A 16,044-nucleotide genomic window follows, 5' to 3' on the forward strand; every position below is an offset into this window, starting at 1 on the left:
GGATCGCTTGAGCCTAGGAGGTCGAGGCTGCAGTGAGCCATGATCATATTACTGCACTCCAGCCAAAAAAAAGTGCTGTCAGGGAATCTGGGATTCATAAGCATTTCCCTTGACTGCTCTTCTTTCCTTTCTTTTATTACACCTCTCTTCTCTCTGTACCCTCTATACCTTTTGCTCTGGCTTTTGTTACATCCTGTATTAAAATTTTAGATAATTTACTTTATGCTATTTTACTTTTTGAGACAAAGTCTCGCTCTGTCACCCAGGCTGGAGTGCAGTGGCGCAATCTTAGCTCACTGCAACCTCTGCTTCCCGGGTTCAATCAGTTCTCATGCTTCAGCCTCCTAAGTAGCTGGGACTACCGGTGCACACCACCATGCCTGGATAATTTTTTTTGGTATTTTTAGTAGAGACAGAGTTTTGCCGCATTGCCCAGGCTGGCCTTGAACTCCTGGCCTCTAGCAATTCACCCGCCCTAGCCTCCTGAAGTGCTGGGATTACAGGCCTGAGCCGCCATGCCCGGCCTAAAAATTTAGATAATTTATTGGAATGTTGTGTGCTAATGAAAAGCAAATCCTAAACTCCTGCAACATCATCTCATGTTTAATTGTCAGGGTTTGTGGGCCCTCTGGGTCGGGATGAGCAGTGAATTGGCAGAGAAGGGTGTAGGGAGGGTAGAGAAGGAAAGCATTTCAAAACTAATGAGGCTTGGAAGGGAAGGAAGAAAAGAAACTTAAAATGCAGTTTCTGGGCTTGGTTGTAAAAATCTTGAAAGTGAGGGAGATAAAAATAGTTGCTTGTTAGGACCTGGCAGCCATGCTCTGGAGGCTCCCTGTTTGAATTCAGTTGCTAATCAGGAGGTGGGAAACAACCTCTGGTTCCTGCTGTTAGCACGTTTCTTGCAGTTGGCCTTGTCAAGAAGGATAATGGGCTGGAGCTGAGAAAGAAGCATCGTGCTCACTCGCTAAACTGGAGTGGAGAATTATTCTCTCCTTACTGAATTTCAGGGATTTCAGCCTGCCCCAAGTCAAATCCTTGTTCCCAGAAATAAAGCTCGTTACATCTGTAATGTGAGTGATTCCTTCCCCGGCCACAGCTCAATAAGGGCTCTTCTGAAACTTTGGAGTACAACTTCTTATGGGTTGCCTTTGGTCCTGTTGTCTGGGCCCTGATTTTTTAGATCCTGGAGAGAACGCTCCCTCAGCGGTCTGAGTTCTAACCCTCGGCCCTATCGTTAGCTCCCTGTGCCACCCTGACAGGTGACGCCTCCCTACTCTAGGCCTCAGTGTTTCTCATCTGTGTGCAATGGTTTATAATGCTTACCTCACAGTGTTACTGTAAGGATTAAAGAAGATAGTATATTTGAACTGGGGAGGCGGAGGTTGCATTGAGCTGAGATCATGCCACTGCACGCTAGCCTGGGTGACAGAGTAAGACTTTGTCTCAAAAAAAAAAAAAAAAATAGTATATTTGAAAGGCCTGACATAGCAGGTGTTCCATAAATCAGAGCTGTTGTAGGATCTTCGTAGGTCTACTAGGCTTGCCTGCACCTCTCATTCTCCCACCTAGTCTCAGCTGCATCCCGGCTTTTTTTTCAATGCTCTTGGGGAAGGAAATTTGGGTGGGGGAAAAGAGGTTACAGGTAATGGCTAATTGAAGAGTTGGGGATTTTCCCAGAGTTTTAATTATCTCTGCTACTTAATTAGCTCCCTAGGCCATGGATGGCTGGAGGTGGCTCTGTAGAGGGTGCGATTTGACTCATCCAGGTCAGCTCCCTTTCTCTCTCTTTCTTCATCTTTAGTGGGGAGAGTTATTTGCCAAGGATACTAAGAAGAGGTCATTTGAAGCCTAAAGTCGCCATTTTAAAAAATCTTCATTTGCCTTTTTAAAAAAATCCTTTAACTGTTGCTTATCTACTTTTGGATTCAGCCTTTGTCACAGATGAGCAAGAATCCAGCTTCCCTGTGTCACTCTGCTTGCTTCTCAGCAGCCCCTCGCTCCTTCCTTCCACCTCTTCTCTTTCTTTTGGGCACCCCACTTCCACCCCTCCTCTGCCTTTCTCTTCCCCCAAGCCCCACCGTCTTCCATCTTGCCTTAGGGAATTCAGCTGCTTTTAATATTAGCCTAAACCAAACAAAATGAAGGTATTAGGATATAGTGGAAACACATAGAAGGCCGAGATTCACCTTGGTTCATCTGCCTGCCAGGGCCTTGTCAGCTACTCAGGCTATCATCGGATGGGTGGCACCCATCCCACCTGGTTGGAAGAATTTGGAAGGAGTCCACGGGGCCTTGACCACATCTTCGTCTTTGCCCTTACACGTGCACATGTTCTTGTCATTTGTCGGATTCTGTCTCCCCGATAGTGACAATCCCTGTGTCCTTTTTACTCATAGCTCAGTGCAGATACTCTGTGTTTCTAGAATAAGTAAATGACTCCCTAAATTGTTTTATCCAAACACCTTATTTTAGAGGGGTAGAAAATACTTAATAGTTAAACTTCAAAATGTGTGCTCTTGAGGGAAAAATCAGGAGGCTTTGAATAGTGTTATTTCTGGGACAGAAAATATCAGAGAAGAACATACTTTCTGAGTTTTTCATAAAACCTCCTTGTTCATTTTTGAGGAAGGAGGGGTTACCCATACTCATTGTCACAGAAGCTGAGCAGAAATGGGGTCATTAGATCTCAGCTTCCTGTGGGATTCCTAGGGAAGCTTATGAGCCTGGGAGCCTACTGGGTGGTTGATGCTTCCTCCAGAATGCAGCCTGGCCAACCAGCTGCTGGGGACCCTCTCAGCATCACCTTTCAGTTATCAAAGGATCAGAAAGAGAACCCAAGGCCCAGAGGTGGCCTCAGGAAGTAGAGAAGGACTGGGCCTGTGTTTTGAATGTTTGAGGGCTCTGCTAGGAGAATGTGAGAGGAAGCCCAGTTAATCCTCCCAGGACTCCAGGAGCAGGGCATTATCCCAAGTTGGGAAGGGGATTCAGAAGAACTAGGCATCTAGGAGTAGAGGTGACAGGGTGATTTGAAAGGAAGACTTTTTAGATGCAAGGACCAGCACAAGAGAAGGCGAGACTCTTACACAGGGGCAGTTAGAGAGGCAGGCCAGCCCCAACCAGGAAGAAGTGGATGTGGAGACGTGTTGTGGTGTGAAATTGGAGAGGAAAGGAAGAAACAGTGGAGGGCATGGAAAGGCGGGCAGAGGGGCTTGAGACTGTGCTCTGAGGCAGAGGGGAGCCATGGCAGGCTCTGTGCAGGGGCTGTCCTGCTGGAGGAGTGCTGGTTTCTGTGTAGGCACAGAAGGAGGAGGGAGAAGATGCTGGAGACAGGAACAGTGTGTGAAGGGCCTGGCTATTGTGGGAAGCAAGTGTGGGGTGCTGAGGGAGATCAAGAAATGAACTCTCTCTGGACTTGTCTGCCATCATGTACCTCTTTTCTGTCCCCAGAGAAGAGCTAGACTTGGGTGTGGCAGGAGCAGGGGCAAGAGGGATGTCCTAGCCTGGCAGCTCCAGCAGGGTGCTCTGGGGTTCAGTGATCTCATGTGCCCAGGTTTCCAGGTGGCTTCTTGTGAGGCCCTCCAGGATCTGGCTCCCAGGACCAATGTGGTCTAGCAGTGAAAAGCCCCTCGGAATTTCCCTTCTCCTCCTCTCCAACCCCTTCCATCTCTACTGCCTCCTAGGCAGTGTTTTTCCCTGGAGTGGGTGGGAGAAGCTGGAGCTGACAGCCAGGGATGGCGGCAAGCTGTGTTATGTAAGTTTGAAAAAAGGAGGCTTGCTTGCCATGTGAATAGAGATCAGATACAAGGACAGCTAGAGGCAGCACAGCCATGCCTGAGCAGCAGCTGTAGTCTGAAGAGAGGTATCTGAGCCAGCAGAGGAAGAAGCTGCTGGACTAGGTGGAGGAGACTGTGTTCTTGTGGGGAACGAGAGGTGTCTGGTTCTGTGAACTGCTGATCTTGGAGGGCAGCCTGTGAAGCAATCATTATCTATTCCTATAACATGGTGTGCTGCTTATATGCCATGCCTTATTACATCAATCCTGGTCTGTAACTTGTGACGGTATGAGAGCCGCCATTGTGACTGTTTCAATCATGGCAAACCATGGCCCATAAAAGTCAAGTGACTTGCTCAGGGCTGCCTGTAGAGTAAGTGGCAGGGTCAGGATTTGACAGAGGGCTTCTGTCTTACTAGCCAGTGCTGCTCTTTTACTCTAAAACAGGCTTAACAGGTCATGCCTAAACAGCCCATGGGGGAGAGTGTGGGCCGGGTGAGGGAGCCTGGTGCCGTGTGGCCTGGCATGGATGAGAGGCAATGGCACTGGGTGGGAGGAGTGGAAGAGGGCTTGTGTTGGAGTGCCTTGGTGTGCCGCCCCAGCAGGCGCTGTCACACCCCTTACCCTTCTCAGTCTCGTTCCATTTTCAGCATCATTTCCCAAATCCTGAGCACCTGACCTCCAGGGGCCAGGCACCCAACACCTGTCCTCTGAGGGGCCATGGGCATGGTGGGATGAGGAGGTACACCTCCAACAAGCAACTGCTGGACTCATGCCTCTGCTGAAGTGCTTGTGGGCCCTGTCCTAACACTAGGCCCAGGGAAAGAACAGAGCTCGCCCCTCTCCCGAAGTTCAGAATCTCCCCATGGTTCTCTGAGAGGATGCATGGCTCACTCCCTCTCTCTGTTCACATCGTTGCTCAAATATCCTCTTCTCACAGGGCTGTTCCTTGCCACCCTGTCACGGCAGTACCCCCTTACTCTCTCTGTCCTCACAGGGTTTTATTTTATATATATATATATGTTATATATATAAATAAAATATATATGTTATATATATAATGTTTTTTATATATATAATATAATATATATCTGTGTATATATATTTAACATATATATACACACACACAGGTGTATATATATACTGTGTATATATATATATACAGGTGTATACACACACACACATATATGTATGTATATATATACACGTATATATATGTGTATATATATATACAGGTGTGTGTGTGTGTGTATATATATATACCTGTATATATATATATGTTTTTTGAGACGGAGTTTCACTCTTTGCCCAGGCTGGAGTGCAGTGGCACGATCTCAGCTCATTGCAACGTCTACCTCCCGGGTTCAAGCGATTATCCTGCCTCAGCCTCCCTAGTAGCTGGAATTACAGGTGATGTGCTACCACGCCCAGCCAATTTTTGTGTTTTTAGTAAAGACAGGGTTTCACCATGCTGACCTCAAATGATCCACTACTTCAGCCTCCCAAAGTGCTGGGATTACAGGTGTGAGCCACTACGTCTGGCTGGGTTTTATATTTTTCTTTGTGCCACTTAAGACCACCTGATGTTACACATTTGTTCATTGATTTATTTTTCTGTCTCCTCACACTAAAATTAAAGCTTCATGACAGTGGGGGACTTGGTCAGTTTCTTGACTGCCCAAACAGAGCCCACAGGTAAGGTAGCAGGTGTTCAGTGGACAGTAGGTGATGACCGTTAGAGCATGGCCGCAGGGTGGCTAGAAGAGGACAGGTGTAAGTGTCAGAGGGCCTGGGATCTGCTTTCAGCTTTACCCAGTTTTTGCTGTGTAACTTTGAACAAGTTGCTGGATCTCTTGGGCCTTAGCCTTCTCTCTTTTTTTTTTTTTTTTTTTTTGGAGACAGAGTCTCACTCTGTCACCCAGGCTGGGGTGCAGTGGTGTGATCTTGGCTCACTGCAACCTCTGCTTCCCGGGTTCAAACGATTCTCCTGCCTCAGCCTCCTGAGTAGCTGGGGATTACAGGTGTGTGCCACCACACCCGGCTAATTTTTGTATCTTCACTAGAGACAAGGTTTCACCATGTTGGCCAGGCTGGTCTTGAACTCCTGACCTCTGGTGATCTGCCCACCTAGGCCTCCCAAAGTGCTAGGATTACAGGCATGAGCCACCATGTCCTGCTGGGCCTTAGACTTTTTGTTTCCATCATGAAGGGGAGGAACTAGGTGCCCTCTAAGGCTACTTCTGGCACCTCTCTTCTGAAAGTCTGTGTGTAGGAGACGAGGGTCGCAGAGGGGTTTGCAAAGATTTGTATCCTGTGTTCCTTTACTGAAGAGCCTGACTTGGGTCTGCACACTGTGGGGTAGGGGAGTGACACGATGAGGGCTGGGTCTTAGGACTACACCAGTGGTGCAGTGTGTGCATGCATGTATCCATGGTGTATTTAGAACCATTCATTCAACAAGGGTTTTTGGAGCACCTGCCCTCTGTCAGATACTATTTGGGCTCAGGGCTTAGAGTGGTGAGGCAGACAGCCAACGTCCTGCCCTCCCGCAGCTGATTCGGGCAGAGAGAGGCTAGAGCTGGCCTGGAATGGTGATTACCCCCAGGCTGAAGATGAAGAGGGGCCAAGTGGAGTTGGGGCACTGGGATATTAGAGGGTCATGATTTTTTTTAATTATTTTTATTTTTATTTATTTTTTTGAGACAGCGTTTCACTCTTGTTGCCCAGGCTGGAGTGCAGTGTCGTGGTCTCAGCTCACTGCAACCTCTGCCTCCCAGGTTCAAGTGATTCTCCTGCCTCAGCCTCCCGAGTAGCTGGGATTACAAGCATGCGCCACCATGCTAATTTTTGTATTTTTATTTATTTATTTAATAAATATATTTTTTGAGACGGAGTCTGGCTCTGTCACCCAGGCTGGAGTGCAATGGCATGATGTCGGCTCACCACAACCTCCTCCTCCCAGGTTCAAGTGATTCCCCTGGCTCAGCCTCCCAAGTAGATGGGATCACAGGCACCCACCACCACTCCTGGCTAATTTTTATATTTTTAGTAGAGATGGGAGTTTCACCATGTTGGTCAGGCTGGTCTCAAACTCCTGACCTCAGGTGATCTTCCTGCCTTGGCCTCCCAAAGTGCTGGGATTATAGGTGTGAGGCACCGCCCGGCTTTTGTTTTTCAATTTGTCCTTGGAAAGATACTTAAATAGACCTGTTTGAATCTGTTTAAGAATAAATAGCCAGCCATGGTGACTCACACCTGTAGTCCCAGCTACTTGGGAGGCTGAAGCAGGTGTATTGCTTGAGCCCAGGAGTTCAAGCCCAGCCTGGGCAATGTAGTGAGACTCTGTGTCTAAAAAAATAATAATAATAATAAATAAATGCATTCATATAACACAGTATCGAAGAGAAAAATAATGAAATGTTATTAGTGGCTCTGCTGGGTTGTATTATAGGAGGTTTGGGTTTTTTCTGTGATTTTCTAGATGTCCTATATGGTGTCTATATTATGACTATTAATATAGACACCATATAGGTTTAGGATGTCATGGTTTAGGATGTTTCCTAGATGTGGTCTGCCCTCAAAGTGAGTCTTATTGTTTGCTGATGTCTGCTCCACAAAGCCCTGCTCCAGGGGCCTTCACCAAGTCCCAGCCTTGGTTTTCTCACCTATAAATGAGGATAATTGACCCTGGTCTATGCACTTTACAGGACAGTTGTATGAATCAGAGGATACAGCAGAAGAAAAAATGTTTGGAAATTTAGGTCTCTGCAAACTAAGGGCCAATGTACTGGTATTTGTGACAGTGACCGGATGGATGGGATGGGGTGATAATAAGAGTGCAAGGAAGGGGGATGGGGGCACCGTTTTGACTCTGAGGAGCAGCTTTAAGGCCTCTCACGTTCCAGCTCCAGGTAGCAAGGGGTTCCCCTTGACTGGCAGGGTACATGTAGCTGTGTAGGCTGTTAGGTGAGTGACTCCAGTGGAATGGAATGGAATCATGACTCAGCTCCCACCCCTGCCACACATATTCATAAGAAAAAGACCCACATGCTCTGTGCCTGGTGCAGAAGTCTAGAATGGGAATTCCCGCCAAATCCTGTCCCCTTCTAGCCTGTGTAGCCTCAGCAAGCAGATAGGTCTTATTACTTGTTTTTTTCTGCCTCCTTCATGATCCAACCATAGATACTATATCTTACCAGTAGGGGTGGTTGAAGCAACAGACTTTGAAATCCTGACTGTTTATGATAACGGACTCCTTCCTGTGGATCATCTGGCCAAGTCTGCATTCTTAGAGAGTGGAAATCGACTGTCTTTCTGTTCTACTTCTACAGAAGCTGCTCATTTCATCTCCTGACAGTTGCTTCTTGAACTCAGAACAAAGGGCCTTGGTGTACAGTGTTTGCAAGCCAAGGGCTGCCTCTGATGGCGGACGGGGGTGTTGTCCCGGGACGCATGGTCAGGGCTGGTCTGTGTGGAATGCAATTGACCCTTCTCTTCCCCAATCTACCTGTGTCAGTTCCCTCCTTTTCTATTTTCTCTTCCCTGCAGATGTCAAGCCCTCCAACATCCTAGTCAACTCCCGTGGGGAGATCAAGCTCTGTGACTTTGGGGTCAGCGGGCAGCTCATCGACTCTATGGCCAACTCCTTCGTGGGCACAAGGTCCTACATGTCGGTATGAACAGAAGTTTCCATTGCTTGAGCTTCTTGTACGGTCAGGGATAGGAGCCCAGTGGGTATCTTTCCTGTGGAGCCAGAGTCTTGTGCTGGGTAGGGGACAAGAAGTGAGGGAGGAGGCACAGTGGTCTGCCCTGAGGAGATGAAGTTGAATGGGAAGATGGTCTTGGTCTGTCTTAGGCCTTGGAGCATAACTGGGATATTGGGGCCTTGATTCACTGAAAGGACTGTCCAGCTCCAGAGTGCGGCTTTCTTTCTGAAGGATTGTGAGCTCCAGCTCCCCTCTGGGCATCTCTACATGATAGTCTTCAGATCCACAAACCCAGGATGCTCAGATATGATCCACCCCAAACTACCTCACCTCCTCCTTTTCTCTTAGCAGTAAATAGACAGCATCATCTCCCTGGTTTCCCAAGGTAGAAACCTGAACATTGGCTTTTAACCTGCCTTCTCAGCAGCCCATCCTTTCAGTATCTTGTAGCTTCCAACTCCTGAGAGTCTGTTCAGAATTGTCCAGCCTCTTTTCTCTCTCCTCACTATGTCTGTCAGATATCTACCCCTCCTTCTAACTGCAGCATACCTGGACCCCTCGCCGGAGTCTCTGCTCCACTTCAGCCAACACCCTGTGTTGGGGGTATTCCCTCCTGCTCCCGGCTCTGCTGGCTCACACTGTCACCAGAGCGTTGTGTGGGGCCATCCTCACACTATGGCAGCACCAGCGTGTTTTCTTCCCTCCTCCATACCACCAGTTCCTTGGGGACAGGGACAAGGTGTCTCTCTTGTCCCTAGTGCCTGGCATGGGGCCTGGCATGTGGTAGGTGTTCAGGGAATGCTTGGCAAGTGGGTAGATGTTTAGTTGGCTGAGTGGGAGGGTACATGGATAAAACATTTCTGAGAATGATTTGGAAAGGTGGAAACGTGAGTCTGGGCCAGTGCTGAAGTGCGGCAGAGTGGAAGAGCGTTGGAGTGAGTAGGCAGTCTTTACAGAAGTGGCGGGGAGTGCAGGCCCGCGTGGAGGGAGGGGACAGGAGCCCGCGTGGAGGGGGGGCAGAAGCAGAGGCTCAGATCTTAACTTGTACAAAGCATTTTATGTGTGTTCTCTGTCAAAGCACATGTCATGTCCCTGGAAGGTCTCATTTGATCCATGTGGTTGTCCCAGGAAATAAAGATTATTGTTCCCATTTTAGAGGTGAGGAAGTCTAGATTCAGGGAGGTTAAGCAACCTGCCTACTTAATCTTGCTGAGCCAGGATTGAAAGCTAGCTGCCCCCTTGCCAGGCAGACGCCCTTTGCACAGCACACCCTCATTTGCCTCTTGGGGAGGATTTGGCACCTATGCCCAGATCCCAGTGTGAACACATCCTCATTTCTTCTTGCTGGTGCCTACCCCCAACTGTGACTCCAGCCACTGTCAACATCACGCACCTGGCACTGACCCACATCCCCACCCCTCCCCTCCAGTGACCCACAGTGGAACTCTCTTTCTCTGTCATCTCCTCATTGCTTCTTCCCTAAATATCTAATAACTGAGCAGCTGGCATCCTGGGCCATTTGATTGCCAACTCTCAAGTTCAAAATCCATTAACAGGCCCTAGGAGTTACTAATCAAGGGTTTAATGGTTGGGGTTTTTGTGGTTATATGGTCAGTTAGGAAATAGTCTAGTGTTGGAGTTAGTGAAAAATGCTATGGGAGAAGTTAATGTCTACATGAATATACTACGGCCAGAATAAAGATTTTTTCGGTAGGGTTCTTGAAATACATGTGCTATTTCAAATAATGCTCATTAAAAATAATGCTTTTGTATAGCACTGTATACTTTTTTCCTCTTTGGCTTTTCCCACCAATATCAACCAATATTTGTATAGCATTTTACAACATCTGACATACATTTTCTTTTTTTTTTTTTTTTTTTTTGAGACGGAGTCTCACTGTGTCACCCAGGCTGGATTGCAGTGGTGCAATCTCAGCTCACTGCAAGCTCTGCCTCCCAGGTTCACTCCATTCTCCTGCCTCAGCCTCCCGAGTAGCTGGAACTACAGGCGTGTGCCACCATGCCCGGCTAATTTTTTTGTATTTTTAGTAGAGACGGGGTTTCACCGTGTTAACCAGGATGGTCTTGATCTCTTGACCTTGTGATCCACCGCCTCGGCCTCCCAAAGTCCTGGGGTTACAGGCGTGAGCCGTCGTGCCTGGCCGTATGTTTTCATTTGATTTGATCTTAGTAATCCTAAGTAGAGTTTTCTTATGTCATTGTTACTGTCATTTTCATCATCAGCAGCCACCTCCCCCACCTTTTTTTTTTCCGACATGGAGTTTTCGCTCTTCTTGCCCAGGCTGGAGTGCCGTGGTGCGATCTTGGCTCACTGCAACCTCTGCCTCCCGGGTTCAAGCGATTCTCCTGCCTCAGCCTCCCAAGTAGCTGGGATTACAGGCATGCACCACCATGTCCAGCTAATTTTTGTATTTTTAGTAGAGATGGGGTTTCACTATGTTGGCCAGGCTAGTCTCGAACTGCTGATCTCATGTGATCCGCCTGCCTCAGCCTCCCAAAGTGCTGGGATTACAGGTGTGAGCCACTGCGTCCCGGCCCAGCAGCAGCCCCATTTTATAGATGAGGCTGATATTCAGGATCCTTTAGCTTGTAAGTCCCAGAATTGGGATTTAAGTCTCAGGCCCACTGACCCCAGATCTTTTGTTCTATGTATCCACGGCACCACCTCATTCCCAACCCGCATTCCACAAGCTTCATGTTTCAGATTCAGTGACAAGATGAGCCTCTCATGCTGGGCTTCGGACAGGCTGCCCTGCGCGTGCAAGACTGTGGCCAAGCTGGGTAAAGCTGGAACCACAGGCTGTAGTGGCAGCCAGGGCCCAGCCGATTACATGTGGTCTGTCAATTTAGGCCAGATTATAGGAGAAATAGAGCAGGGATGAGGGCTCAAAGCCACAGAAGCCAGCTAGGATTTGGTAAACACAATGTTGGGGGTAGGCGGGAGGCCAAATTCAAGAGGTTAGTGGAGCTCTTGAAACAGGATATGAACTATTGAGAAGGGACAGAAGAGAAAATGCATTAGCAGACCCAGGGGTCCAGGTTAGGTTAGGTGATTATAACTGTCTGTCTCTCCTGCAGCCAGAAAGACTCCAGGGGACTCATTACTCTGTGCAGTCAGACATCTGGAGCATGGGACTCTCTCTGGTAGAGATGGCGGTTGGGAGGTATCCCATCCCTCCTCCAGATGCCAAGGAGCTGGAGCTGATGTTTGGGTGCCAGGTGGAGGGAGATGCGGCTGAGACCCCACCTAGGCCAAGGACCCCTGGGAGGCCCCTTAGCTGTGAGTAGCCTGGTGTGTCCCCATCTTGGACTGTCGGAGGGGAGGGTCCCTTACTTTCAGGGGTTTCTGGAGGGCTGATTCTCTGTACATTCTGCCAAGACTGATTCTCTGTCCCTGGATGCCAGGCTAGGGCCAGGGGAAGCAGCAGGGGTCTCCAGGTGGGTGTTGTTACTACCAACAACTTCCTACCATTTGTTGAGTACGTACTATGTTCTAGGTACTGCACTTAGGACTTTGTATACATTATCTAACCTTTTGTATTTATTTATTTTTATTATTAAGGGTCTTGCTGTGTTGCCCAGTGCAGTGGCTAGTCACAGTCTTCAACTGCTGGGCTTAAGCAGTCTTCCTTCCTCAGCCTCCAGAGTAGCTGGGACTACAGGCTATAATTTATTTGCGGGGGTTGGGAGGGAAGGGGCTCACTCTGTCACCCAGGCTGGAGTGCAATGGCACGATCACAGTTCACTGCAGCCTCAACCTCCCAGGCCCAAGTGATCTTCCTACCTCAGCCTCCTGAGTAGCTGGGACCACAGTCACATGCCACCACGCTCAGCTAGGTTGTTTTTTATTTTGTAGAGACACAGTCTCCTTATGTTGTTCAGGTTAGTCTCGAACTTTTGGGCTCATGCAATCCTCCCGCCTCAGCCTCCCAAAGTGCTGAGATTACAGGCATGATCCACCATGACTGGCTTCTAATTTGTGGGTTTTTTTTGTTTTGTTTTGTTTTTGATATTGGTCTTGCTGTCACCCAGGGTGGAGTACAGTGGCACCATCACGGCTTACTGCAGCCTTGACCTCTTGGGCTCAAGTGATCCTCCTGCCTCAGCCTCCTGAGTAGCTGAGACCACAGGCATGCGCCACCATGCCTGGCTAATTTTTTAATTTTTTTGTATAGATGAGGTCTCGCTATGTTGACTAGGCTGGTCTGGAACTCCTGGGCTCAAGTGATCCTCCTGCCTTGGCCTCCCAAAGTGGTGGGATTATAGGCATGAGCCACTGCATTCTAATTTTTTAATCATGACTTTTGGTAGATTTATTTTTTATTGAGATAGAATTCACATAAGACAAAATTCACATTTTAAAATATGTAGTTCAGTGGTTTTTAGTATATTGTTCCATGTTGTGCAGCCATCACCACTGTCTCATTCTGGAACATTTTCATTACCCCAGCAAGAAACCCCATCCCCCACTCCCCCTGCCTGATCCACTGACAACCACTAATCTACTTTCTGTGTCCACGGATTTGCCTAGCATTATATAATTTTAATAGCATTTCATTTGTGATCACGATTATAATCTCCATTTTAAAGATGGAGGCACAATGCACTTGTCAAGGCCACATAGGCTTGTAAGTGGCCAAGTCTGACTCCCAAGATGATAAACACTGTGCAGTACCACCTGCCTCTCTGAATGTGAATACTGGGAAGTAAACCTGGTACTCAGGGAATAGCCTGACCTAGCCAACTGTTTTTTATGTAGCTCCTGTCTGGCCAGGGATACCTGCCCTATACCTCCATGAGGTCCACATGAGAGAGAGCTTGTATAAAAGGGAAAGCAGAGGGGGCTAGAGGTAGCTGATGGCAGGTCACTGGAGGGGCTGTTGGCTGTGGCCTCTGAGGCTCGCCGGTGACTCTAGGAGACAAAAGGAAGAAATCAACTTCATGGAGAATTAAAACTAAGTCCTTTAGTTATTTAGTTGCTATCTCATTTGTGCTCCTCTCAATAGAAGGAAGGGGGAAAGGACAGACATAATTATTATGTCTCTGCTTTACAAAACTCAGAACTTTGTTTGGCTCAGCAGTGAACTGATTTGCCAAAGGTTACGAACTTAAGATGTGGCAGAGCCCAGACTTGTACCCTGGCCTTTGCTGGTCCCCTCTGTGTTCAAGCCTTATCTGTGGCTGTTTAATGTTTATTGTCCGTGACCCTGTTCTGGTCCCAGGGATCCATGCCCAACCCCTTGCCTCATATTAACAAGTAATCTGTTTCTGAGAAGTATTTTTTCTTTTTATAAAATTTGTAGCATATGGAATGGACAGCCGACCTCCCATGGCAATTTTTGAGTTGTTGGATTACATAGTCAACGAGGTAAGTACTGCCTGGTTTCCTTCACCTTGGAATTTACTTGCTCATCTTAAGAAAACACCCAGGTGGCCGGGCGCAGTGGCTCACGCCTGTAATCCCAGCAGTTTGGGAGGCTGAGGCGGGTGGATCACACGAGGTGAGGAGTTCGAGACCAGCCTGGCCAACAAGGCAAAACCCCATCTCTACTAAAAATACAAAAATTAGCTGGGCATGGTGGTGCACGTTTGTAGTCCCAGCTACTCGGGAGGCTGAGACATGAGAATTGCTTGAACCTGGGAGGCAGAGGTTGACTCTGAAAACAAAAAACAAAACAAAACACATCCCTGTCACAGGTTCAGTCTACTAGGGAGTTTAATTTACCTCTCTTTACTATATGCACAGCTTTATACTAAGCACCATGGGCTGTAGAAAAGCAGTTTCAGGATTAGTTCGTCGCTGCTTAAGGATTTGAGGGAGGCAGAGCATGTTGCATTTGTAGGAGTCAGAAAAAAAGCCATCCATCCTCTACTGCTGGGGACCTAGGCTAGGTGGTTCTGGGTGGTAGTCGTATTAAGGGAAGAGATATCTGAGGTTAGATATGCCATTGCCAGTCTCCTAGTGTGCACTGCTTTCTTCCAAATTTTCACATTAATTTCCCATGCAATTCTCCCAAGCATTGCTGAGGTAGGCCAAATTGGTTCCTCTTCAAACAGGTGAGGAAATTGGGCCTCTGAGATGAAAAGTAGCCCAGGTCCTTCCCACCCAGTGGTCTTTCTTCCTTGCCACCTCCCACCTCCCATTCTTACCTCCTAGGAGGCTCTGCTGCATGGCAGTTGTTCTACTGCAGCCTCTGCTGGCACACAGCCCCTCTGCTGCCTAGCTCTTTCCTGTTCAGAGGGAATGGATGCTGCCTCTGGAGGCCAAGCTGCTGGTCTCCTCTCTCCCTTGAATGGTCCCTTTATTCCCTCAGTAGCAGGGACAATGCAGAATGGGGCTTGCTCTGGGTCACTGTTCTAAGAGCTGAGTTCTAGTCCTCACCTCAGATCAGACTGACATGGCCCTCAGAGGAAGAGCACTAGGTTGGGCTTTGTGGTGGGGATCAGTGTCTCATTTTTAATCTCAAATTAAAAACGAGATTTTGGGCTGTACATCAGAGCAGTGACATCATGGACATTATGTCTGTGGGTCAGCATGGGTACACACAGCTCCCAGCCCAGGTACATAAGTGGGCCCACATTTCCTGGACTGCATGGAACCCCATGAGCCCAGTGCTCCAGGGCCTTGTACTGTATAGCGCTGCACGATCACCATGGGAAAATCTGAAAACAGCCTCATTCTTGGAGTGTACAGGTAACATTCTTCCAGATCCAGCCCTCTGTCAGTTAATGTTTTAGTAACTTTTCACTGCCCTCTCTAGGGCTCAGAAAAGGGATTTTTAAAAACCGGTTTGCTTCTGCAGGTGCTGTCAGACCTGGGCTATGCCTGGTGGTTTGCACGTGCCCCTAGCTGTTGCTGCCAGTAAATTGCTGGTTACGTTTCCATGCCGCACTCCAAGATTTACCATTGCAGAGTGTCAGAGCTTGAAAGGGTCCCTGAGATCATTAGGCCCAACCTCTTCATGTCATAGAAGAGTAAACTGAGGCTCAGAGAGGAATAGTGATTAGTTCAAAATCACCAGACAAGTGAACGGACTTGACTTGGTCCCAATTCTAAATGTGCTATTTGAGATCAATGGTTCCAACATGGTTACCCAACAGGCAGCACTGGCCTTCTACCTGTGCCTTTCCTTGACTGAATGAGAGTGGCACTGCCTTTGGATTTCAGAGAAGACTTTAAAAAAAAGCAGCACTGGCTGGTGGGAGGGGTGGGATGGGGAGAGGAGATGGCTGGAGCAAGGAGCCAGGCGTTTTTCTTATCTCAACATGTGTTTGCAGCCTCCTCCAAAACTGCCCAGTGGAGTGTTCAGTCTGGAATTTCAAGATTTTGTGAATAAATGGTAAGTTGGCTCCTTGTTCTCTGGAAGGGTACTCTGGATTTGTCAGGCTCCCCACCCCATTTCTGGAAGCACCAGCGTTGCTTCTGCAGGCACAGCTTTGCCCTTTCCCCTCCCCTCTGATGATTCTCGGCTGCTGCCATAAGCCCTTTTTTAGAGTGCCATGACTTATGTGACATGTCTAACTACATCATGGATGTAGTAGCTG

General features: G+C 48.1%; 1 protein-coding gene across 1 annotated transcript in view; it reads left to right on the plus strand.

The window, feature by feature from the left end:
* The window catches only part of MAP2K1 (mitogen-activated protein kinase kinase 1), a 101,347-nt gene that overhangs the window by 83,243 nt on the left and 2,060 nt on the right, over positions 1-16,044 (plus strand). The window contains exons 6-9 of the mRNA XM_024232818.3: positions 8,321-8,445; positions 11,578-11,779; positions 13,803-13,867; positions 15,778-15,839. Of these exons, the coding sequence (XP_024088586.1) occupies positions 8,321-8,445; positions 11,578-11,779; positions 13,803-13,867; positions 15,778-15,839 (454 nt within the window). The remainder of the gene's footprint in view (positions 1-8,320; positions 8,446-11,577; positions 11,780-13,802; positions 13,868-15,777; positions 15,840-16,044) is intronic.

The sequence above is a fragment of the Pongo abelii genome, chromosome 16, assembly GCF_028885655.2.
Source record: "Pongo abelii isolate AG06213 chromosome 16, NHGRI_mPonAbe1-v2.0_pri, whole genome shotgun sequence".
Taxonomy (NCBI): Eukaryota; Metazoa; Chordata; class Mammalia; order Primates; family Hominidae; genus Pongo; species Pongo abelii.